We start from the raw sequence: 25,991 nt of genomic DNA, 5'->3' as shown, positions 1-25,991 counted from the left end.
ATGATATTAGCATGTCTAGGAACGGGAGGGAACTTCAAAAGAAAAATGGAAACTCAAAACACGAGTCCATCCAGTCAGTGAGAATGAAAGTTACACTTTTTTCTCTCCTGAAAACAAGATGGATTTTTTTTTAAGAAAAAAGTCAACAGTCAACTTCTGGACATCCTCCAAACAAACAACAAATTAGGCCACTATTCACATAAAGAATGAGTAGGCATTTAGACAAATAATGTGTTGGTTGATGTAGGCCTAGTTGAAAACTACTTAAAAGTGCTGAATCATTTCAAACAGGAAGACCAAGGAGTTTATCCTATGTTGTCATGCAGACAGAGAGAGGGGGGGGGGGGGGGGGGGGGAGACTTAATTGAACCTTATCAGTAGAGTGGAGCCCCCAATCCCTACCCCCCTCCCACTCCTGTCTCCTCCTACACTAGGACCTCTCCCACCCCCTCCCCCACCTCTCACGCAGCTTTGCTAAGGGATGCTTTCTAAGGTGTGTGTGTGTGTGTGTGTGTGTGTGTGTGTGTGTGTGTGTGTGTGTGTGTGTGTGTGTGTGTGTGTGTGTGTGTGTGTGTGTGTGTGTGTGTGTGTGTGAAGGTGTCTGTGTGTGAAGGTGTCTGTGTGTGAAGGTGTCTGTGTGTGGGGGGGGGGTATGTATTTTCGTGGCCAAGGAGGAGCGACAAGCAACAGGTCTGGGGGCCTGTGCACTGGTCTCTATGGAGATGAGGTGTGTCCTGTGTGTTTGTAGAACAAACAATGGTACCTGATGAGGGGGAGGACGCCTAGTGTGTGTGTGTAAGGTGGTGACCACATCATATACACTGAGGGAATGGGAAAAGGAAGTGGTGGCTCAGTGTTTCTTCCAAGGATGCCCTTTTGAAAAGGCATTACGCGGGGCCAACCTAGCCGGATTAATAGGGATTACCACGGTAGAGTTGGGTTTAACAATTCAAATGCAAAGGAAATGTGATTATTGTCGTGCAATTCTATTCTAAAAAGGTCCTATACACCAGAAACCAAGGTGTACAGAAGAACAAAGTTTAGGCCTACTCGAGGTTTGGAAGTGTTGGCTAAAAGTAACACACGGTAGAAAAATATGAAACTGTAGGAAATGGCTCGGGTCTACATTCAGGATGAAGCCTCTGAAAGCTATTAGCATGTCGGCCACCCATTGGCACAGTCACCTCTGACATCACTGGCAACATTTCCCAGCATGCACTACTCAGGTGGGGTGTCATTAGAGCAGCTCATCCTTCTATATTTACTGTCTCCGCGTGGCTAACAGACCGTCTGAGATAGACAGACTAACTATCTAACAGATTCCTCTCTCGATAAACAATTCCAAATGTGTCCCTCAAAAGCGTCAGATGTGGAAAATCCACCGTACCTAGCCGGGGGCAGGGGCAAGGTAGGGACTAACGGAGCAGGAGGACCGAAGGAGGCAACCTACTGTGTAGTAGGACTAGGCTGTGTCCGTCCAGGCATCTCTCTCTAGTCCTGCAGACATACCAATCACCAACCAGTACCAACGTTTGGTTGTTTTATGGTTCTTGAACGGATGTCACTTATTCTAAGTCCATCCATTTGAAAGTTTTCTCTACACACCTATTTACATTCTGAAAACACAATATTAGGTGGCATTAAAAAAGACAGTTTGCCTGAATATTTACCCCCACAGGTTCAAAAACTTTTATTTGCGGTAACTTCAATCTGGCTATGTGTTGATAAAATCAACATAACCTAAGTATGTTATATTTTCATGTTCTCTTCTCTTCCCAGCTCTCTCTCTCACACACACAAAACTGGTTGGACCATGCTGTTGCCTTATGCATTTTTTTCCTCTCCCTCTGTTCCTCCCTCCCTCCTCCCTCCCCTGTCTAGCTCCAGTGAGCAACAAGTGCTGCCTGTGAGTACCACCCCTCCCCCCCTCCCCCTCCAACCTCCAGAAGCTATCTCAAATCCTCAGCCTGCGAGCAACTGCCAGCTGACAAAACTGTTTAGTCAGCATGAAAGACAGGGAGGGAGGGAGCGATGTGGGGCTAGACGAGAGAGATGTAGAGAGTGTGAGAGAGAGATGTAGAGACAGAGCAAGGAGGCAGAAAAGGGAGAGAGGGAAGTAGAGACAGAGCAAGGAGGAAGAAAAGGGAGGAGGAAAAGGGTGAGAGAGAGCAAGAGCAAGAGCGGGAGACATTCTTACTGCGCACTCTCCATTCAGCCTCCCTTTTTCCTCTCCATCTCCCCCCTCTCTCTCTCTCTCTCTCTCTCTCTCTCTCTCTCTCTCTCTCTCTCTCTCTCTCTCTCTCTCTCTCTCTCTCTCTCTCTCTCTCTCTCTCTCGACAGCATTAACCCTTTCCTCTCCATCTCCCCCCTCTCTCTCGACATAGCATTAACCCTTTCCTCTCTCTCTCTCGACATAGCATTAACCCTTTCCTCTCCATCTCCCCCCTCTCTCTCGACATAGCATTAACCCTTTCCTCTCCATCTCCCCCCCCTCTCTCTCGACATAGCATTAACCCTTTCCTCTCCATCTCCCCCCTCTCTCTCTCGACATAGCATTAACCATTTCCTCTCCATCTCCCCCCTCTCTCTCTCGACACAGCATTAACCCTTTCCTCTCCATCTCTCTCTCTCGACATAGCATTAACCCTTTCCTCTCCATCTCCCCCCTCTCTCTCGACATAGCATTAACCCTTTCCTCTCCATCTCCCCCCTCTCTCTCTCGACATAGCATTAACCCTTTCCTCTCCATCTCCATCTCCCCCCTCTCTCTCTCTCGACATAGCATTAACCCTTTCCTCTCCATCTCCCCCCTCTCTCTCGACATAGCATTAACCCTTTCCTCTCCATCTCCCCCCTCTCTCTCTCGACATAGCATTAACCCTTTCCTCTCCATCTCCCCCCTCTCTCTCTCGACATAGCATTAACCCTTTCCTCTCCATCTCCCCCTCTCTCTCTCGACATAGCATTAACCCTTTCCTCTCCGAGACAGCCAACACAGTTTAGAGATGGCTGCTCGCAGAGGCTAAAAGTAACACTCAAACCACAGCCAGGAAGACAATCCACTCCATGGAAGGAGTATTTTGTGAGTAAACAGAGGACAATGGAACCGTATAAAGATTCCCCTACCTCCACTACAACTCAAATAAAGTATTGTAAACACAACAACAAGACTTAGAACTTTATGTCTCATCCATACGATGGAGCGAGTTGCTTGGAAACAGGCTGACTTAGGAGAGGAGGGGACAACTCTGGAGAGCGGAGCCATTGTTGTTCCACTTCCTCCATCTCTTCCCCCGCCACTTCGGAGAGGAGGCAGTTTCACTTCCTGTCTCCCCCATGCTTCACCCCTCCTCACCCCAGGTGCTGCTGCAGCCTCCATTTTCTAGCCTCTCTCTCCCTCTCCTCTCCCCTCCCCCTTGTGGCATTCTTTCACATCAGTGGCACAGCCGTCAAGTTAGACTTTGAACCCGAGGTAAATACCTGCTTTATTTGCAGCCTGTGCTGGAGGCTGGTGGTGGCCTGTGTGGCTGGGAAGGTGGTGTGTGTGGGGGGGGGGGCAACAACATGTATAGTGACAACTCAGAGCTGTGCAGAGGGATAAAGGACACGTAAGGCTCTGCACTGAGACAGGGCCGACATCACCCTGGTGCAGAGCTCCCGCTCTCCCTGCAGCTTATCAGTTAGACCCTGAACACACCCTGTGAGATGGATGACTTGGCCAATATTAACAACACACTTCTGTGGGCCGAGGAGAAAGAGGAGAACTATAGGACAATAAAGGTTCTACTTGGTTGTTATGGCAAGCGATGCTGGTAAAATAGGTCACTCATTTCCCATAACAAAAAAAAATATCCATTCATCCAACCAAGATCATGTTCACCAATGTAGGATGGCATGGATTTTCTAGTAGTTGGTTGAAGGAGTTGTCCTGGCAGCAATCAATTAATCCAATTGTTTCCCGAATCCAACAACGTGATGCAATAGTACCTTGAGAGACAGGCCCCTAAACATTAGGACCTACTTTGCACATTAGCTGTGCAGCCAAGTGTCGCCTATAAAAAGCCAGTGGTATTAATCTAGATTTGGGGCTTCTACCACAAATGTGTGACTGTGCCTACAAATACCATTGAGCCTCACAACTAGGCCTATATTTACACTGGGTCCTAGACCACAGGCAGAGTATAGCAGGGCTAACTAAGGACTCATCCCAGGGACATGTTGTAATGTCTACTGTAAGGTCCCTCCGTGTGTGTTGGTTAGTTGCAGCTTACATTCACACACCTGTAAAAGAACTCCATCCCTTACTCGGTCCCAATGAAAAGCTCAGTTTAAAGCGGCCTACGTGCACACAATGGAAGCACCGACACTGTCCTACTTAGCTGTTCCGTCCACTTCTCAAATTTCCGCCATCTCACCTGGCTGTGTTACCGCATCCTCATCAAAGCACCCACACGTACCTTGAGCCTCATTCCATCAAGACATCAATAATGTTGGGTATGCCGCACATATTACAAGATGCAATACAGCATGTGTAGCCTAAATGAAATGTGTGCATTCTCACTTTTAAACATGGAGTTAATGCTTAGTAACAACTGCATAATCAAAGAGGAAAATGTAACTAAGCTACCCCCCCATAAAAAATACAAAATAAACATGTTATGAATTACTTCAATTTGCCATGTAGCATTTAGGAGTAACATACATTTGAGGCTGTAAGTCCTGAGCAAGGAAGGCTCGGGAGGAGGAGGGGTGAGGTGACACAGCGAGGCCGAACCCCAAGCTTGGATTCCATTTTGGAAACCATCTTCCTCAGGTTCCCTCTTTCCTCCCTCCTCTTACATCTACAAGTAGAGTCCCTATATCCCCTCCACGCCCTGCCGGCCGCGGGATGGAACCTAATCTTATCTAAAAAAGGCGGGTTAAAAATAGCCCTGGGAGCCAAAGGGCCAGCCCATCTGTACCCTTGGGGAAACCAAAACCCATCTCCATCAGGAAGAGAGGTAAGAAGAAGAAGTGTCTTCATTTTGACCCGAGACCTTCAGTGTGTTCTGGGTGGTTCGCCCCATACATCCCCCTCCTATTCCATTGATTTAGCCTCAGTGAACAACAACCGGTTAACAGCTAAATGAGAGGCGAGAAAGACGAGGGGGAGCCAGTGAGGACCTAATACCAATGCTCTGCATTGTTGAAGGGACTTGCCTATCGGCTTGCCATCAGGGGACACTGTGTTTAAGTCGGTGTCTTTAGAGGATGGATGGATGGGGTCTTATTAGGCTAAATGGCAGGCTAATGGGAGCATAAGGACCCAAGGGGGTTGAAGGCTCTTAATTACCCCCCTCAGCATCCTCGTCTGGCCCAAATCTCAATGGGAGGAACGTTGATCAACTGACTTTTCGTCAAAGAACATATAAGATTAAATTATTCTCCTTTTAGTTCATCCAAACTCCTAACAACTTGTGTTGTCATTTTAGTGATGCTACAGAATGCCCCATTTCACATCTGGACATAATCAAATGTTTAGTTGAAGGCTTAATCATTTCCTTGAGTAGCATATTTGTTTGAATTATTTTACCAGCCCATATATAATGACATTGTTATTATTAAAACCATTTAGGCCTAAGACAAAACAAACAAACAAAAATCATTACATTAAAGACATAGGCATGGCTATGTTTTAACTATCACATTGAATTGCAGAGACGAAACAACACAAGATGGCAGGAAGTCAAACAATTGCCATTTTTAACTAGGAGAGTAAGACAGAGAGTAAGATCTTGGTACAACCAACAACTTAAACCAGAAATATCCATTTAGACTTCTGAGGCGTGTAACCAGGCTACAACTGGTCCACATTATATTAAATTAAACATCAGTTTTGCACTCGGAGCATCCCACATCAAGAATTGAAAACTGTTCAAAGTGACTTCCTTGTATAAACTGAGACCCATAGCTAGTCTATTTTGTCAACACACTAGAGTCATGAGTACCAATAATGCAGTGGATTTGGAGACCTTGTGGAGGGTGGAGAGCTGAGGACATACAAAGGGGACATCCTCTACTAAAGTGTGGTTCCATGTTGATCAACTATCTCTAGGCTCAGAATTCAATAGAAAATAGCTGGTCAAATTAAACTGTTCATCATTTATTCAACCTCATCATTTATATAATGTCCTCCAAACAGAGCGTGATCATTTGAGGGATGATTACATTATTTATTTTTTTAAACTTAACTGTCTTCTTGGCAGTGCAAGAGCATCTTCCTCTTATCCAGTCTACTATTTCATATGCATGCCCTCACTTTACTACCGCACATTTAACCTTCCAGTAGCCTATTTCTTCATCTCAAATTCACCTAACATCTTTGTTAGAGAGTACTGAATTGGATGGTGAATTTCCCTGACTGCGTTTGATCCGACTGTCGCCGTAGGCCTACTCGTCTACAGTGTAGAATTTCGTAATGGAATGCGAACTGCTCATCCGGATCGGCACTCTCCTCCCTGTCTCCTTCCAAGTGGTCAGAGAGCTCGAGAGAAGAGGAACATCGACCAGCAAGCTCCAAAACCGTGTTGCTTCTATTTTCAACCACCGACAAAATAGTCGACAGTGCAAATATCAACAGGTCATCTCTCCATCGCCAGACAACATGGTGTCAACAAAACAACAATGTAGACACAAAGTTACACTTTTACCCACTGCTGTTCTATGCGCACAGCAGTCGGCGAGACCAAGGGACGAAGGAAAAAATAAGAAAAAAATGCCTAGCAACCATTATCTAACCAGGTCGCGCTGCCCAAGAGAGTGAACGCATCAATTCATCACTTTTGAGCGTCTAAAAGAGCCCCAAATAAAATAAAAATACCCATGAATGATCCCAAATAAACATTGTACACATCAACCATGCATTTTGCATCATTATCGTTGTAGAGGATGCTAAATAAATTTTCATAAAGTCGATTATAATAATTAAAGAATGTAAAAAAGTGAGAAATACTGATAGAGGTGTTTATTCTCGTAATGATGAATGAGGAAAACTATAGACTAGTAGGATAACACGCTTCATGATGAGTAGGAAGAACTGCTTCGGGTTATTTAATAAACAATTAAAGATAGAATCGTGTCGAATCATTGCATTGTAACATTTTAACATACAGACTACTGTTGAAAAACAAATAAGTTTCGTAAACGTCTCGGCAAGGTCAAAATGTAGCTAGCTATACCGACACATGGCCACTAAGCTGTAGCTAGGCTTCGATCAAAGTGCACTGAAGATATGGATGCTCGAGTGCAGCAACAGGCGGCTAGTTAGCTAGCAGACTTTGAACCTCCTCGAGCCCCCATCAATAAAAACACTTTACCGAGGGGGGAAGTCAGAACTCCAACACTTAATGTTGATTTGAAGAGGGAATGAGTAGCTAACTAAACATCGCTGGTTACAAATAATAATATAAGGAAGAGACATTCCACCGCTCAGGCGTTCTAAACGTGGATGAGCATCAGGTCCTTAGCGAAAGTAGGAAGCAAATGGGAGTTGCGAAAACTATCCTATCCACATCTCTTTTCGAACTTTAACAACTTTATGTCACAACAACAGTAAACTTCGCCAAACACTCAATTAACAGCGCATATCGACTAAACCAGACAAATAAGGCAGACTTAAGAGAATAAGCCGAGGAGCTAGGTACTTACGTTCGACTTTGTTGGGGTTGGGCTGCTTGCGCCGAGACATACTGATGATGGTGATGAGGGGCTAAGAAAAAAAAAGAAGCTGCAAAGTTGTTCCGGAGAGGAATCAAAATGGCGTTACTGAGGATGTGCAAAGTTAGACAACTTTGTTCCCCTCTCTTTCTTCCAAATTCCTAAAGAGGAAGAAAGAGTTGAGAGACGAGAGGAAAACACTTATTTCGCTTTCCTCTCTGGCCGTCCCCAAAGCGCTGCTCTATCCTCTCCCCTAAACCTGATAAGTAAGACGCATCACGTGTTGCTCCTGCTAGTCTCCAAGGGGACGTGTTACTGAGGCTGCTGCCACTAGACTTGAGCCAGTAAGCATCTCTACAGGAGGGGTCTCAAAAGAGCAAAACGTTTTATCGAGCGGCGTGGTACCAATGACTGCGTGGTACCCTCAACATAAAACTCTGAGAGAGGAAGTGCACGCGGAGGAAACTCAAGCCCTTTAAAGTTCTAGAACTTGGTTGTTGATTTACACACCTATCATTTAAAAATGAGTGTGATGATTAAATTATGTTTAAGTAGATACAGGACGCAGTGATGGATTTACAAGCAACCAGTATTTAACTAGTTTCAATAGTTGCATTTAGTTTCAACTGGTGCCTGCGTACTCCCACATTCCTCCAAGCCCTCATCTCTGGATACAGACCCCTCCCCGCGCCTATGCTCATCAACCACTGGCCGAGAAGCATTTCCCTCCCCTCTATGCAACTCAGCTGGTAGGAGCCTACGAAGCCCTGATTCACACTGTCTGGGCCACATTGAGATGGAATCAAATATTTGGCTACATTGCTAGTATTTCCAGTATTTCCAACTTTTCTAGCATTTTGTGTAATTATTATATCTAAGTTAGTCTAGACAAACTACTTTCATTAAGGACAAATGCACTGAAGAGTAAATGTGATATTTTGGTGGGTATGACTTGATAAGGACAGCAATGGAGTTGGAAAGAGCACAAACAGATCTGGGACCAGGCTAAGACGATAGGCCTAGCCCAAAGAGAGATTAGTCATTGTGACTTCCTTCTGTTGATTAGATCCAACCTAAACTTCATTTGATTAGCAGTGTGTGACAATCACCACCATGTTTTGTCACACCACCATATTTGCGCCCCAACTCTCCTCCATAATTGCCAAACAAAAAGTGACGCTTTAGGAAAGTTAATAAGGATGCTACATGGGCTGTCATTTGTTGACATCACATTATTCTCAGAGACACTTTGCAATTTGATCACTAAACATTCTAGTAAAGCTAAACTCTCTAGGCTTTGCATCCAGGTATGCCCAATAAACCCAAATGAATGGAAAAGACGGGCACTAAATAAAATAAGGAAATTAGATGGTGCTTATATTTCCTATAAGGCATATAGCTAGATCTACAGTATGGCATGGGAAGTGGACTCATCTCAGTAGACCATTTTTGAGGTCTTAAAACATCTAGCAAACATCTGATTTTGGGAGTGAGAGCTTATTTGTATATCTAAAATCACAGAAGATACCTAACATATTTCACAAGGCTAAGTTAAAGAAAGATGGTCATTGGGGAGCTGTTCGATTTTAGGCTAAAATGTTTATGTTACACATAATGTGCATCAATTTTGGTTTATAAAAAACTATGCTGACCTGAGTGTTTAACACACACACACACACACACACACACACACACACACACACACACACACACACACACACACACTCACACACACATCTGCTGTGCCATTCACTTATCTGAAGGAACTACTCACAGTATCAGCCTCATGAGCCTGAGATGAATAGTATTTACATTACACCACTAATTCAATCAATTGTTTTCTTTCAAATTCAAATCAAACTATTGACAAACGATTAGCACATTTAGTTTCAAGTTGCTGGGCATGCTTGCCTGATTCACAAACATGTTGGCTTTCCTCTAGGGTGATTCCACTCTTTGTTATCAAGTGCTTGCATGCAACAAAAAAAAATGTATACATCTAGGTTGCGCAAACGTTATGGTCTTCCATTAAAACACTCAAATAGGCATTTTAAAAAGACACCCAATTTCATCACTTTGACTTTCAAGAGACTGTAGCCTACATGGTGGTCAAAAAAGTAGTTTGTGTGCGCGCGCACGCGCTTATTTTAGTTGGAAAAAGTGGCAGGGTGCCCATAGAGATCCCAATAAATGACCGATTCTGAGTGTGGCTTTCTGCTGTCACAAAACACAGCAAAATGAGTGTGATCTTATTTATTGAACGTAACCAAGGCTTCAACCCCGTTGCTAAGGAACAACCATCCCCACTTCGACAACAACAAAGGGTGGATTCCATCGTGTGTGAGGCGGCCACAGCATCGCACATTCTGTAAAACAAGTTCCAGACGGGTCTGAGCCGCGCGCGAGCGTATATCTGCAAAAGAGTCGAACAAGTTGATAACACTCGACGCATATGGGTCACCATGTTTGAACTTGAAGAACCAGGCTATTTAACGCTGGCCTACAAACTATAATTACACTGTATTTGACTATACACCTGTTGGTTGTTTGGGGGATGACAAGTACATGCTGCACTTACTCAATTGGCTGTGAACTGTCTGCCAAGTTTTTTTCTCCACCTATAGGGCCTATTTAACAATTTACAACTTTTTTGTCATTTTTTACACATTGTAGATGTGTTCTATAAATTGAGTTTGTGTTTAAAGAAAGTGTATGAATTACAGTAATTCGAGTTGTTAAACTAAGATGTTGGCCTGGCTGGCTCCAGCATGTGCTTGGAAGAAAAATGCATAGATAAGGAAGGACGGGGAGTGGTGAAAAACCGGTTTCAGTTGGTGACAGAACAGATGACTTGTAGGTAACAGTTGTTTTCATTGCAGCCTGCATGGCACTGAAGCTGCACAGAGAGTAGGGCAACTTGTAAATGCTCTCTTTATAACTTGCAGATTCGGATACTGTGTTCCAAGGCGCAATATGCACAAACAAATGGTGTGCAAGCACTTATTTGTGGCAGTTTGATTACACATAAATCACAATTTGGTTATGTCTATAATATCCCTGAGCCCAAAGAGAAAGGTTACTGATTGAAGTGCATAGTCTACCTTAGTGGCAATTCATAAAAGAGCTTGGATGGAAGACATGGAAATTATACTCAGGAAAGGTGAAGAGAATAACAATAATTATAAGGGGCAACTAAATATTAGCCACAAGTGCAAGAATGTCCTCTCCCTCTAACATCTCTTGTTAGGATTTTGCAGAAATGACAGGTCGTGCAATAGAGCTTGACTCACTCTTCCATGGAAGTCTCTTTGCCAACAGATGTTTTTTCAAAAACATTTCAAGAACTCTGATTTAATCCCATTGATTGAATCAGATCCACTACTCTACCCTGCACCTTAGACTGCTGCCCTATGTACAGTACATAATCATTGAACAATGGAAACTTTAATCATGTTTACATACTGTTTTACTACTTTATATGTACAGTGCCTTGGGAAAGTATTCAGACCTCTTGACTTTTTCCACATTTTGTTAGTTTACAGCCTTATTCTAAAATGGATTAAATGTTTGTTTTTTCATCATCAGTCTACACACAATACCCCATAATGACAAAGCAAAAATAGGTTTTTAGAATTTTTTGCTAATAAAAAAATACTGAAATATAACATTTACATAAGTACTCAGTATTTTGTTGAAAAACCTTTGGCAGTGAATACAGCCTAGAGTCTTCTTGGGTATGACTCTACAAGCTTGGCACACCTGTATTTGGGGAGTTTCTCCCATTCTTCTCTGCAGATCCTCTCAAGCTCTGTCAGGTGGAATGGGGAGCGTTGCTGCACATCTATTTTCAGGTCTCCAGAGATGTTTAATCAGGTTCAAGTCTGGGCTCTGGCTGGGCCACTCAAGGACATTCAGAGACTTGTTCCAAAGCCATTCCTGCGTTGTCTTGACTTTGTGCTTAGGGTCGTTGTCCTGTTGGAAGGTGAATGTTCTCCCCAGTCTGATGTCCTTAGAGCTCCGGAGCAAGTTTTCATCAAGGATCTCTCTGTACTTTGCTCCATTCATCTTTGCCTCGATCCTGACTAGTCTCCCAATCCCTGCCGCTGAAAAACATCCCCACAGCATGATTCTGCCATCACCATGCTTCATCCTAGGGATGGTGCCAGGTTTCCTCCACATGTGACGCTTGGCATTCAGGCCAAAGAGTTCAATCTTGGTTTCATCCATTGGTGTAAAATACTTAAGTAAAAATACTTGAAAGTAGTACTTAAGTCGTTTTTTGGGGTATCTGTACTTTACTTTACTATTTATATTTTTCACAACTTTTACTTCACTACATTCCTGAAGAAAATTATGTACTTTTACTCCATACATTTTACCTGACACCCAAACGTACTCGTCACATTTTGAATGCTTAGCAGGACAGGAAAATGGTCTAATTCACACACTTATCAAGAGAACATCCCTGGTCATCCCTACTGCCTCTGATCTGGCGGACTCACTAAAGACATGCTTCGTACAGTAAATGGTGTCTGAGTGTTGGAGCTTAAGTGTTTTGAGTGTTTTGATACTTAAGTATATTTTAGCGATGACATTTACTTTGATACTTAAGTATATTTAAAACCAAATACTTTTAGACTTTTACTCAAGTCGTTTTTTACTGGGTGACTTTCACTTTTACTTGAGTCATTTTCTATTAAGGTATCTTTACTTTTACTCAAGTATGACAATTGGGTACTTTTTCCACCACTGGTTTCATCAAACCAGAGAATCTTGTTTCTCGTGGTATGAGAGTCTTTAGGTGCCTTTTGGCAAACTCCAAACGGCCTGTCATGTGTCTTTTACTGAGGAGTGGCTTCCGTCTGGCCACTCTACCATAAAGGCCTGATTGGTGAAGTGCTGCAGAGATGGTTGTCCTTCTGCAAGGTGCTCCCATCTCCACAGACGAACTCTAGAGCTCTGTCAGAGGGACCATCGGGTTCTTGGTCACCTCCCTGATAAAGGCCCTTCTCCCCCAATTGCTCAGTTTTGCCGGGCGGCCGGCTCTAAGAAGAGTCTTGGTGGTTCCAAACTTCTTCCATTTAAGAATGATAGAGGCCACTGTGTTCTTGGGGACCTTCAATGCTGCAGAAATGTTTTGGTACCCTTTCCCAGATCTGTGCCTCGACACAATCCTGTCTCGAAGCTCTACGGATAATTCCTTCAACCTCATGGCTTGGTTTTTGCTCTGACATGCACTGTCAACTGTGGGATCTTATATAGACAGGTGTGCCCCTTTCCAAATCATGTCCAATCAATTGAATTTACCACAGGTGGACTCCAATCAAGTTGTAGAAACATCTCAAAGTGTCAAGGGGTCTGAATACTTTCCGAAGGCACTGTATATAGTGTATTCTAGCCATGGCTCATCCTCTATAACTACTGATGTACACACCTTTTCTATTCATATACTGTCCATACTGTCTATACACTCCATTCACATACATATATATTTATTTATATTCTGGTCTCTGATATGTATTTATATTCCGGACTCTGACATGTATTTATATTCCGGACTCTTACATTTATTTATATTCCGGACTCTTACATTTATTTATATTCTGGACTCTGACATTTATTTATATTCTGGACTCTGATATTGCTCGTTCTGATATGTCTTAATCTCTTGTTATTTCTTTCTTCTTCTTTCTTAAAAATGTTGTTTTTTACATTCGGATTATGTGTCTATTGTTTTCTATTGCTAGATATTGCTGCACTGTTGGAGCTAGAATCATAAGCATTTCACTGCACCTGCGATAACATCTGCAAAGCTGTGAACATGACCAATAAACTTTGATTTGATTTGATTTGAACCATGAATAGAAGTATTCTAATATCATCTAACCAACCAGGAACTAGGTGACAATGTCATTTTTATGTTTCTTGTCAGCTTGGTTTCTACTGGTTGGAGAGGTTTACAGTCCTTTGTTGACCCCAAATCACCACAATATCCTTTTGAAGACCCTGTCACCTGGGCAGTGTTCATTGGGCACCAAACGTATGTAAACGGAGTGAAACAGGGAGGGACTACCTAGACTTGTCTCTCTTCTCTCTTTTCTCTCTTTTCTCTCTTCTCTTGGAGGACCTTAGCCCTAGGACCATGCCTCAGGACAACCTGTCCTGATGACTCCTTGCTGTCCCCAGTCCACCTGCTGTCCCCAGTCCACCCCAGTCCACCTGCTGCTGCTCCAGTTTCAACTGTTCTGCCTGCGGCTATGGAACACTGGCCTGTTCACCGGACATGCTACCTTGTCCCGGACCTGCTGTTTTTGGCGCTCTCTCTCTACTGCACCTGCTGTCTCTAACTCTGAATTATCGGCTATGAAAAGCCAACTGACATTTACTCCTGAGGTGCTGACCTGTTTCACCTTCTACAACCAAGGTTATTATTATTATTATTATTATTTGACCCTGCTGGTCATCTATAAATGTTTGAACATCTTGGCCATGTACTGTTATAATCTTCACCCGGCACAGCCAGAAGAGGACTGGCCACCCCTCAGAGCCTGGTTCCTCTCTAGGTTTCTTCCTAGGTTCCTGCCTTTCTAAGGAGTTTTTCCTAGCCACTACATCTGCATTGCTTGCTGTTTGGGGTTTTAGGCTGGGTTTCTGTATAGCACTTTGTGACATTGGCTGATGTAAAAAGGGCTTTATAAATTCATTTGATTGATTGATTGACTTGTCCAATAAGAAACACTCATTTTGCTTTTCATTTCTGTTTTCAAATGTTTTCCGTTGCGTGTCCTAATGACCACAACTCTGAATAAATATGAAACCTATGTTGCCTATGCTGACACTGTCCTGATATTAAGGGAAAAAACACTGACAAAAACGTTTCCAAGTTTGAGGATAATAGCAGGGGCGCAACTTTGGTTTTAGAAGTGGGTGGGACATAATATATATATATTTTTTTTTATCCAGTCGGATAAACACTCCAAACAGCCTACCCGACCACTCGGAGGCGTCCACATGGTCCTAAAGCACACAGTTGCCTCGTTTCGCATCACATTCCAAAGATAAAACTGAGGGGTACACAAAAATGCAATTTCAGAATGTGGGGGGGACGTCCCCCCCTCGTCCCCAGTGAAAGTTGCGCCCCTGGATAGTAGGATATAAGAGTGAGGAGCGGGAAGGAGGAGGAGGAGAGAGAGAGAGAGAGAGAGAGAGAGAGAGAGAGAGAGAGAGAGAGAGAGAGAGAGAGAGAGAGAGAGAGAGAGAGAGAGAGAGAGAGAGAGAGAGAGAGAGAGAGAGAGAGGCAATGTAAGCATATGTTTCCCATGCCAATAAAGCCCCTTAAATTGAATTCAACCCTGTTAAAGGATCCAAATTGTTTGGAGTGCTCAAGTGCTTTGAGACCTGACCTGTACTGCAGTGTGGCTGTCTGTCCTACTAAAGGCTATGCCCAGAGGCCATCACACAGTCTGTGATGAAACAACCTTGGGATTTGTCACAACAGTAGCAGTAGAACCGCAGTTAATCATTGACCTGTTGCTAGTTGGTGTGTCATTGTGTGAGGTTGTTGCTGCATTTGTGTGGTTGGGTGGATCATGAGTCACTAAAATGGCGGGTAAATGAGGCTGGGCTGGGGCATAGAGATAGATAGAAGACTCTAGTGCCCAAAAGGGCAGTGCCATTGAGGACCAGGGGTTGGAACCGGTTCAGGGAACAGAACAGAAAAATAACCTACTTTTTAGAGGAACGGAAACAGAAACGCGGGAAAAAAAGTGATCTCTAGTGTTCAAGGAACAGAACAGTTATTTTCAAATCTTGAGAACCGGTTAATAACAATCTTTTAAGTTCAGAGCAATTTTTTCAGTCCCACAAAAAATCCCATCAAAGCGCCTATGCAAAGCACTCACTCTGTCACTCAGTGTCTGCCTGCCAGCTTTTTCTAGGCTAGTTAAGGATACTATTAGCAATCATGTTTCACATTGGATTTATTAACTACAAAAAGGTAAGACGTGTTTTGAATTCTGGTGCCGCTGCACACACAAGCTTGTTATTAGCTCTGGTCCAGGGTGTTGAGCCAACGTTCAGACATTCAATGTTCCTCCATATTAGCCACTCCTCCGTAGATAACTAGACAATTATATACTATGTAATTCAGTGAAGTAGGAATGATAGGCCTACTACTAATAACCTAAACACTTCAATCCAAGCCTCCTCCATGTCTACCCCTGTCTCTCGCTCTCTCCCCACTCGCAAAATTTCAGTCTCAACGCACACCCTACACTTGTCCATCCATTAAGCACGTAAACAATTAGCTAGCCCGGTGTGGTGATACTGATGGTTTGTTGAGGACTATCAGCATTTTGAAATAGTCAACTGGGTGGGACTTCCTATGGCTTAAGGAAGGATCACATAATTCTATTCAGGTTGTCAAGAGGGATCAGCCAATGAATTATACTCATGAGCAAACATTCCATATCTGCAGGTGGCAGTAAATCGCAGAGCTTGGCTTTATACCGGTTCAAACAAAACACTCCAGGGGGCAGTATGCATCCTTTCAGTTTGTTTACCAACTCATAGAAGTAGTAGAAAAAGAAAATGGACTACTTCAAAATGTAGATGGCTTCAGTGGAGCTCCACATGCTCTAACGCAGGGTTTCCCAAAGAGATTAGGAAACCCTACTCTAACGGATGCCATAATGGGACAGATAGAATGTTGTGTCCTTTAACTGTCTCTATGGGCTGGGGTGAGACAGTCCAACATTGGGCAGAGCTGTATGGATGGTTGCTATGGCTTCACACCTGTTATTGAGGATGCTTTCCAGTTGCCACCTTTCAGACAAACACGAGAGCCACACAAAGTTCCTCAGACCCAGGCAGTCCATACATTACCAGTGTATTCACAATTCATTTTCAATCAGAACAAGCAAATTCTTTCCAAATGGGTTACTTTATTCAGACTGAGGTGTTTATATGAGGGTATTTTATTCAGAATGAGCTCTTGTGAATTTTATTTTATGTTTTTTTCAGTGACTCCTAGCACTGAAACACAGACTCCTTTCTCTGATAGTGACCCAAGCCATCTTCTGCTTGGAAAGTCCACACAGTGAGTGAAGCATTTGACAAAGAGAAAAGGAGTCTACAAAGACAATAAAAAGTTGAAAACATGGAAACAATAATATTGTATTGCCTATAACAATGTATCCAAATTCACATGTACAATCACCAAAAGCGACAATGTATCAACATCCAGCTAAAATAGCATCACTGTCCAATTTGACCACAGAGCACCTTTACTGATAAATAACACAGTGACATTGATGTAACAGGATACATTAATCGGTTCACAAATTGTTATGTCAACAATAAAACCAACAAGGAACTTCTCACATTTGGCATGGAGAATTATCTATTTGTACTGTCTCACACTGAAAAGAGCAGGCCCTCTAGTGGACCAGACTGGAAACTGCTGATGTATGCCTACTCAGTCAGGACATTTTTGCTTTTGAAGTGTTTATTTTAAGTAAGAGTTTCATTTTGGAATCATCAGTAGTCAGAAGAACGTTAAGAAGCCTAATTTGTTCGTTGTTTGTTGAAATATGTAGCAAGGGATTCAGAGAACCTGCAGAGCAAATAACAAATAACTAATTTACAAGAATTTACAAGAATCTTTAGACTGACATTATGCACTTTCACAAAACATGGATTTCTAATTTGAATTATGATGCAGGTCGGTTTTCATCAAATGGTTTAGTTTTGTACGTGGTTTTGCTTTGTACATGGGCCAGTTTCCCGGACACAGATTAAGTGTAACGATCCTCTTCGTCTGATGAAGAGTAGTCAAGATCGGACCAAAACGCAGCGTGGTAAGTGCCCATGTTAATTTATTATAACAGAACACGAAACAAAATAACAAAGATAGACCAACACAAAACAGTTCTTTCTGGTGCAGACACAAAGACAGAAAACAACTACCCACAAACCACAGGTGGGAAAAGGCTACCTAAGTATGGTTCTCAATCAGAGACAACGATAGACAGCTGCCTCTGATTGAGAACCACACCCGGCCAAACACACAGAAAAAGAAAACATAGAACACACAACATAGAATGCCCACCCCAACTCACGCCCTGACCAAACCAAAAATAGAGACATAAAAAGGATCTCTAAGGTCAGGGCGTTATATTAAGCTTAGTTTTAGACTAAGAATAAGCATGTTTAAGATAGATTCTTCATTCAAAGTAGTTTTAAATCTAGTACTAGGCTTAATCTGTGTCCAATAATTCTATATGTTTATAGAATGACAAATCTAAAGTAAAACAGCTAATATCTCAGTACATTGTTCGTTATTTCAGTAGCATTCACCACACTATCCAAAAACTATTGACCAAATATGGCCAAATTGATTTATTATTCTCCTCTCATCCCTTATGTAATCTAATTCATATTAAACCTTTGTCTCCCCTATCTTTTATGAAAGTGACATTGAAGCAGGCAATGTGGTAACCGTATTGGTTCACCAAAACAACATGCACATCATGTTGACCCTGGAGAGGAGAGCAGAGGAAGAATAAATTCATAATATAAACTTCAAAAGAATGAGTCCAAATATACACTTCACAATATCAGATGCAATCAATATCAAATAACAATTGCACACAAGTTTACCAGTGGTAAATTGTCCAGATTCTTCATAATCAATCAATTACGCAAATAAACACACACACAATTTCAAAGTTTAAGAAACACATCCAAGTGAACCAAAGTTGTATATTAGTCATCAATCTATTCAATATATCATTCATTTTTGCACACCATTGTGCTAGAGTGCACCCTGCTAATGCATTCTGTTAATGCGTCCCGTCTATCTATGCTGTCCATGTTTTCAACAGTATAGCTTACATTTTAGCATAAGGCCTATATGCCCTCTAACAAATGTGTATATGGATCAACAAAACATAACCTACACATACAGTCCCTTTAGAAAGTATTCACACCTCCTGACTTTTTCCACATTTTGTTGTGTTACAGCCTGAATTTTAAGTGGATTAAATGTAGATGTTTTTGTCACTAGCTTACACACAATACCCCATAATGTAAAAGTGGAATTATGTTTTTGAGCCAATCAGTTGTGTTGTGACAAGGTAGGGGCGGTATACAGAAGATAACCCTATTTGCTAAAAGACCAAGTCCATATTGTGGAAAGAACAGCTCAAATAACCAAAGAGAAACGACATGAAGGTCAGTCAATGCGGAAAAATTTCAGGAACTTTGAACGTTTCTTCAAGTGCAGTTGCAAAAACTATCAAGCGCAATGATGAAACTGGCTCTCATGAGGACCGCCACAGGAAAGGAAAACCCAAAGTTACCTCTGCTGCAGAGGATAAGTTCATTAGAGTTAACTGCACCTCAGATTGCAGCCTAAATAAATGCTTCACAGAGTTCAAGTAACAGACACATCTCAACATCAACTGTTCAGAGGAGACTGCATGAATCAGGCTTTTGTGGTCGAATTGCTGCAAAGAAACCACGACTAAAGGAGACCAATGAGAAGAAGAGACTTGCTTGGGCCAAGAAACACGAGCAATGGACATTAGACCGGTGGAAATCTGTTCTTTGGTCTGATGAGTCCAAATTAGAAATTTTTGGTCCCAACCGCCGTGTCTTTATAAGACGCAGAGTAGGTGAACGGATGATCTCTGCATGTGTGGTTCCCACTGTGAAGCATGGAGGAGGTGGTGTGATGGTGTGGGGGTGCTTTGCTGGTGACACTGTCAGTGATTTATTTAGAATTCAAGGCACACTTAACCAGCATGGCTACCAAAGCATCCCATCTGGTTTGTGCTTGGTGGGACTATCATCTATTTTTCAACAGGACAATGACCAAAAACACACCTCCAGGCTGTGTAAGGGCTATTTGACCAAAAAGGAGAGTGATGGAGTGCTGCATCAGATGAACTGGCCTCCACAATCACCCGACCTCAACCCAATTGAGATGGTTTTGGATGAGTTGGACCGCAGAGTGAAGGAAAAGTAGCCAAGAAGTGCTCAGTATATGTGGGAACTCCTTCAAGACTGTTGGAAAAGCATTCCAGGTGAAGCTGGTTGAGAGAATGCCAAGCGTGTGCAAAGCTGTCATCAAGGTAAAGGGTGGCTAATTTGAAGAATCTAAAATCTAAAATATATTTTGATTTGTTTAACACTTCTTTGCTTACTACATGATTCTATATGTGTTATTTCACAGTTTCGATGTCTTCACTATTATTCTACAATGTAGAAAATAGTACAAATAAAGAAAAACCCTTGAATGAGTAGGTGTGTCCAAACTTTTGACTGGTACTGTATCTGTAAGGTCCCTCAGTCGAGCAATTAATTTAAAATACAGATTCAACCACAAAGACCAGAGATGTTTTCCAATGCCTCGCAAAGAAGGGCACCTATTGGTAGATGGATACAAAAATTAAAAAGCAGACATTGAATATCCTGTTGAGCATGGAATTACACTTTGGAAGGAGTATCAATATACCCAGCCACTACAAAAACACAGGCGTACTTCCTAACTCAGTTGGCGGAGAGGAAGGAAACCGCTCAAGGATTTCACCATGAGGCCAATGGTGACTTTTAAACAGTAACAGAGTTTAATGGCTGTGATAGTAGAAAACTGAGGATGGATCAACAATATCGTAGTTACTCCACAATACTAACCTAATTGACAGAGTGAAAAGAAGGAAGCCTGTAACAGAATACAAATATTCCAAAACATGCATCCTGTTTGCAACAAGGCACTAAAGCAATACTGCAAAAAATGTGGCAAAGCAATTAACGTTTTGTCCTGAATACAAAGTGTCATGTTTGGGGCAAATCCAACAACACAAGAAAATCTGGAATAAGTCAAGGGGTATGAATACTTTCTGAAGGCACTGTCCCCCTCTACTCTGTAACACAATGTGCATTTAATGCAAGAGAGACTTAAGATGTTATTTTTAGGTTGAGTTTTTCTTGACATGGGGCTTAATTCAATCAAACCCGCATTTCTGTATTTACACCATAGTGTTTTTCCCCCATGGTCAAATAAACTCACAGACTGGACTATATAAAAACCTACAACTACAGTACTACCATGCAGTGAAGTTTGTAAACATAGTGAGCATAGCTATGGTAGTTACTGGGTATGATCGAATTCCAGCCCTGATCTGCTATTAGTACCACACGTACCTCCTTTCTTCCGGGAGCAGAAGGTGAAGCAGGGGAAATCGGGCAGGCACAGGGGCTCGTCATGGGATAACGGAGCCACCACTCCTGTGAGCACATTAGCAGACAGGTATAGCTCCTCAATAGACTGCCCTGTGGGAGAGGGATACACAGAGAGGGCAAACACTCACTTCCTGCTGGGGAGAAATTGTGTGACTCAACCTAGTTTTAATTTAGGATCATTGTAGCTTTCACAAAGCATCAATGTAGCAGGTGGGGTGAATTTACCAAAAGTAATTAATTTACCTTGATTTCTGCCTTAAATCAACAATAGGATTTCAAGGCTTATTGGCTTATTCAGTGTCCATGCTGACAATGCAATTACATACCATTTACCAACCTAAATTGAATGATGATGATCTGGCGTCTTTTCCCTATGGGTGGATGCAGTTGAATTGATCTATTTCCTACAGTATTCTTCAGGGCAATATGTTTGAAAACATACACTCATACCCGGCCGGTAAGCACTGTTTGTTGATGATGTGGAATGTTTCAAACTCATCTTTTACAGTGTGAGAGGGAATTATGATGTCAGTTCTATTCATTCAATCTCTACATTTCATATTGATGTGTTCCATTAAGTTAGGGTCAATGTTATGGTCAGTGTAAGGGAGCTATAACACCAGTGGCTTTGTTTGGAAGGGAAGTGCAAACAATCAACAAAGGGAAGGCCAGAGAAATATTGAACTCACGAAGCAGAAGTGACACTCTCAAATTGCCCTTGTAGGATGGTGGCATGGGAGGGCACGTGTTAACACTGATGCCAATGTCCTGTAAAGGGTCTGGAAAAAACAAACAGAAACATTAGAGCAACTTAAGACATTTTTTACATTTTCTTATGAGAAGAAGAAATTAATTAATCCATAAAATGAAACTGACATGACTATCACAGTACAGCAATTTGATAAAAAATACAGTGCCTTCAGAAAGTATTCCCACCCCTTGACTTAATTATTTTTTTATTGTGTTACAAAGTGGGATTCAAATGAATTGAATTGTCATTTTTTGTCAGCAATCTACACAAAATACTCTAACTTCAAAGTGGAAGAAAAGTTCTAACATTTGTAAGGCACTGCCTCTCAGTGCTTGAGGCGTCACTACAGACCCTGGTTCGATTCCAGACTGTATCACAACATAAGATGGTGCACAATTGGCCCAGCATTGTTAGGGTTTGGCCGGGGTAGGCCGTCGTTGTAAATAAGAATTTCTTCTTAACTGACTTGCCTAGTTAAATAAAAAAAATATTTTTTTATGTTGTCAAAACTGTGACTTTGCCACTGTCTTCTTGGTAAGCAACTAAATTTGGCCTTGTGTTTTAGGTTATTGTCTTGCTGAAAGGTGAATTAATCTTCCAGTGTATGGTGGAAAGCAGACTGAATCAAGTTTTCCTCTAGGATTTTGCCTGTGCTTAGCTCAATTCCATTTCTTTTTTGTCCTGAAAAACCCCCCAGTCCTTAACGATTACAACCATACCCATAACATGAAGCAGCCACCACTATGCTTGAAAATAATGAGAGTAGTTCTAAGTAATGTGTTGTATTGGATTTGCCCCAAACATAACACTTTGTATTCAGGAAAAAACAGTGGTTTTTTTCAGTATTACTTTAGTACCTTGTTGCAAACAGGATGCATGTTTTGGAATATTTTTATTCTGTACAGACTTCCTTCTTTTCACTCTGTCAATTAGTTTAGTATTGTGAAGTAACTACAATGTTATTCATCCATCCTCAGTTTTCTCCTGTCACAGCCATTAAACTGTGCAACCATACAAAGTGAGTCGCTGCAACTTATTATGTGACTTGTTAAGCACATTTTCACTCCTGAACTTATTTAGGCTTGCCATTACAAAGGGGTTGAATACTTATTGACTCAAGACATTTCAGCTTTTCATTTTTAATTCATTTGTAAAATAAAAAATAAAAAAATAATCTAAAAACATAATTCCACTTTGACATTATGGGGTATTGTGTGTAGGCCACAAAAGAAAATCCCTTACAATTTTAAATGCAGGATGTAACACAACAAAATGTGGAAAAAGTCAAGGGGTGTGAATACTTTCTGAAGGCGCTGTAGCCCCACTGTGGTAGTGCTATAGCTCTACTCAGCGTCAAGGAATCAAAACATGTGCAGTTCAATAATACATTCTTGGTAGGCAGTCGTCGTTAACATTAACTCACTCTTTGCTTCACCACTGTAATGTTTGCTTCCTTGCCACTGGGCACAAACTGGTTGACTCAGTGTTGTTTCCAACATGGAATAGACGTTGAATTGACGTCTGTGCCCAGTGTTTTTGTACTGTCGTATTATCACATAGTGAGTTGCTTTGCAAATGAAAAGGAATACTTTTTTTTTTTTAACTCACCACAGCTGCGATAGAACATCTGCAGTTTGTCCGTGTTGCAAATAGTGTGGATATATATCAATGAATTGCCGAGGGCACTAGAACAGTCTGCAGCACCCGGCCTCACCCTACTAGAATCTGAAGTCAAATGCCTACTGTTTGCTGATGATCCGGTGTTTCTGTCCCCAACCAAGGAGTGCCTACAGCAGCACCTAGATCTTCTGCACAGATTCTGTCAGACCTGGGCCCTGACAGTAAATCTCAGTAAGACAAAAATAATGGTGTTCCAAAAAAGGTCCAGTTCCCAGGACCACGAATAAAAATTCCATCTAGACATCGTTGCCCTAAAACACACAAAAAACTGTTCATACCTCGGCCTAAACATCAGCACCACAGGTAACTTCCACAAAACTGTGAATGATCTGAGAGACAAGGCAAGATGGGCCTTCTATGCCATCAAAAGGAACGAAAAATTCAACATACCAATTAGGATCTGACTAAAAATACTTAAATCAGTTATAGAACACATTGCCCTTTATGGTTGTGAGGTCTGAGGTCCGCTCACCAACCAAGAATTCACCAAATGTGACAAAAACCAAATGGAGACTCTGCATGCAGAATTCTGCAAAAATATCCTCCGTGTACAACGTAGAACACCAAATAAAGCATTCAGAGCAGAATCAGGCCGAAACCCGCTAATAAAAGAGCCGTTAAATTCTACAACCACCTAAAAGGAAACAATTCCCAAACCTTCCATAACAAAGCCATCACCTATAGATAAATAAACCCAGAGAAGAGCCTCCTAAGCAAGCTGGTCCTGGGGCTCTGTTCACAAACACAAACAGACACCACAGAGCCCCAGGACAGCAACACAATTAGACCCAACCAAATCATGAGAAAGCAAAAAGATAATTACTTGACACATTGGAAAGAATTTACAAAACAACTGAGCAAACTAGAATGCTATTTGGCCCTAAACAGAGAGTACACAGTGGCAGAATACCTGACCACTGTGACAGAGCCAAACTTAAGGAAATCTTTGACTATGTACAGACTCAGTGAGCATAGCCTTGCTATTGAGAAAGGCTGCCAAAGGCAGACCTGGCTCTCAAGAGAAGACAGGCTATGTGCATACTGCCCAAAAAATGAGGTGGAAACTGAGCTGCACTTCCTAACCTCGAAGCCAAATGTATGACTGTATTAGAGACACATATTTCCCTCAGATTACACAGACCCACAAAGAATTTGAAAACAAATCCAATTTTGATAAACTATACATATCTATTGGGTGAAATACCACAGTGTGCAATCACAGCAGCAAAATTTGTGACCTGTTACCACAAGAAAAGGGCAACCAGTGAAGAACAAACACTATTGTAAATACAACCTATATTTATGTTTATTTATTTTCCCTTTTGTACTTTAACTATTTGCACATCATTACAACACTGTATATAGACATAATATGACATTTGCAATGTATTTATTATTTTGGAACTTTTGTAAGTGTAATGTTTACTGTTAATTTTGTATTGTTTATTTCACTAAGTGTTTATTATCTATTTCACTTACTTTGACAATGTAAACATATGATTCCCATGCCAAAAAAGCCCTTAAATTGAAATTAAATTGAGAGAGAGAGAGAGAGAGAGAGAGAGAGAGAGAGAGAGAGAGAGAGAGAGAGAGAGAGAGAGAGAGAGAGAGAGAGAGAGAGAATGTGACTAATTTCACTTCTCTGTTCTCTGATATCAATGGTTCTCTATTGGCATAGACAACTACAATTATGAGCTTGTACAGAATACACATAATAGAAATACTCCTTTGACTGATCTGATTGATTATATAGCATCTTATAGCATATAGCATGAAAAATGACTCACCTACCATGTACTGACTTTCTAATTATTGAACATACAATGCACTATACTGCATTTGCACGCTCTCTGCTAACGTCTTTCATTTTCACGCTCTCTGCTAAAGTCTTTTATTTGCACGCTCTCTGCTAGTCTTTCTAAAAGTTGGTCAACAATATAACATAGACTCTAATACAATTTGCAGTTGCAAGTTTACCAAATATTTCTTAAGTTTAGAATGGGAGTACACCACATATAAATTCCTTAACCTGATTTTGAGAAATGGAGGAAATTGAAAATGTTTTCGAACAGCAGTCAATATGCACAAATGTCTTGTTGTGTAGTACATGGTTACAACTTAGTTGGGCGCAATGATTGGCAGTACGAGAGACAGCGAGAGACAGCCAAACCAAAGATTTGTATAACTAACCCAAGATAGACCAGAGCCTGTCGTTTCCAATGGAAGCAAATTAATCATGGCGTGCAAAACAAGCAAGGACGTGGGCAGAGCCAGTGAGCTAGTGAGATCCTATTGGCGCGTTCTAGCATTTATTTGCATTTTTCCGCTAGGGAACGCCTACTCTGAATTGCGCGTGTGTGATAACTCAATTCGCCCTTGCACTCCTTCTAAACAATGCATTTTTTTTTTACTTTGGCAAAGTCTACACAACGCAGTCAACTGTGTGTTTTACAGATTTTAGTTTTGGAAACAGAAAACTGTATGGAGATCAAATGTTTAATCGATGAGTAAATTTGCAGAATGTCGGCCAAAATCCATCTCACTCCATCTTCTCCCACTTTTGGCCACTACAATTGCTCTCATCACCATATTTGGTAGTGAGCGGAAACAGCAACCGGAT

General features: G+C 41.7%; 2 protein-coding genes across 5 annotated transcripts in view; both read right to left on the bottom strand.

Annotated features, from left to right (window-relative positions):
- The window catches only part of LOC120028156 (ras-responsive element-binding protein 1-like), a 66,477-nt gene extending 58,380 nt beyond the window's left edge, over positions 1-8,097 (bottom strand). For 2 of the 4 annotated variants that reach the window (XM_038973358.1, XM_038973360.1), the window contains exon 1: positions 7,687-8,097. Coding sequence is in view for 1 of the 4 variants with exons in the window: in XM_038973360.1 (XP_038829288.1) it covers positions 7,687-7,726 (40 nt within the window). In the remaining 3 variants the exon portion in view is untranslated. The remainder of the gene's footprint in view (positions 1-7,686) is intronic. The other 2 variants (XM_038973359.1, XM_038973361.1) reach the window with 1 other exon arrangement.
- A 10,031-nt stretch (positions 8,098-18,128) lies between these two features.
- ly86 (lymphocyte antigen 86) lies at positions 18,129-23,351 on the bottom strand (the record flags this gene model as incomplete). Its single annotated transcript, XM_038972977.1, has 4 exons — positions 18,129-18,274; positions 20,902-21,030; positions 21,630-21,719; positions 23,300-23,351. Coding segments are annotated over 4 exons (417 nt in total), but the record flags the coding sequence as incomplete, so codon positions are not given.
- Between the last annotated feature and the right edge of the window lie 2,640 nt (positions 23,352-25,991).

This window comes from Salvelinus namaycush, chromosome 33, assembly GCF_016432855.1.
Source record: "Salvelinus namaycush isolate Seneca chromosome 33, SaNama_1.0, whole genome shotgun sequence".
NCBI classification, from domain to species: Eukaryota; Metazoa; Chordata; class Actinopteri; order Salmoniformes; family Salmonidae; genus Salvelinus; species Salvelinus namaycush.
The sequence above is the reverse complement of the archived record's forward strand: the minus strand, read 5'-3'. Positions and strand labels throughout refer to the sequence as shown.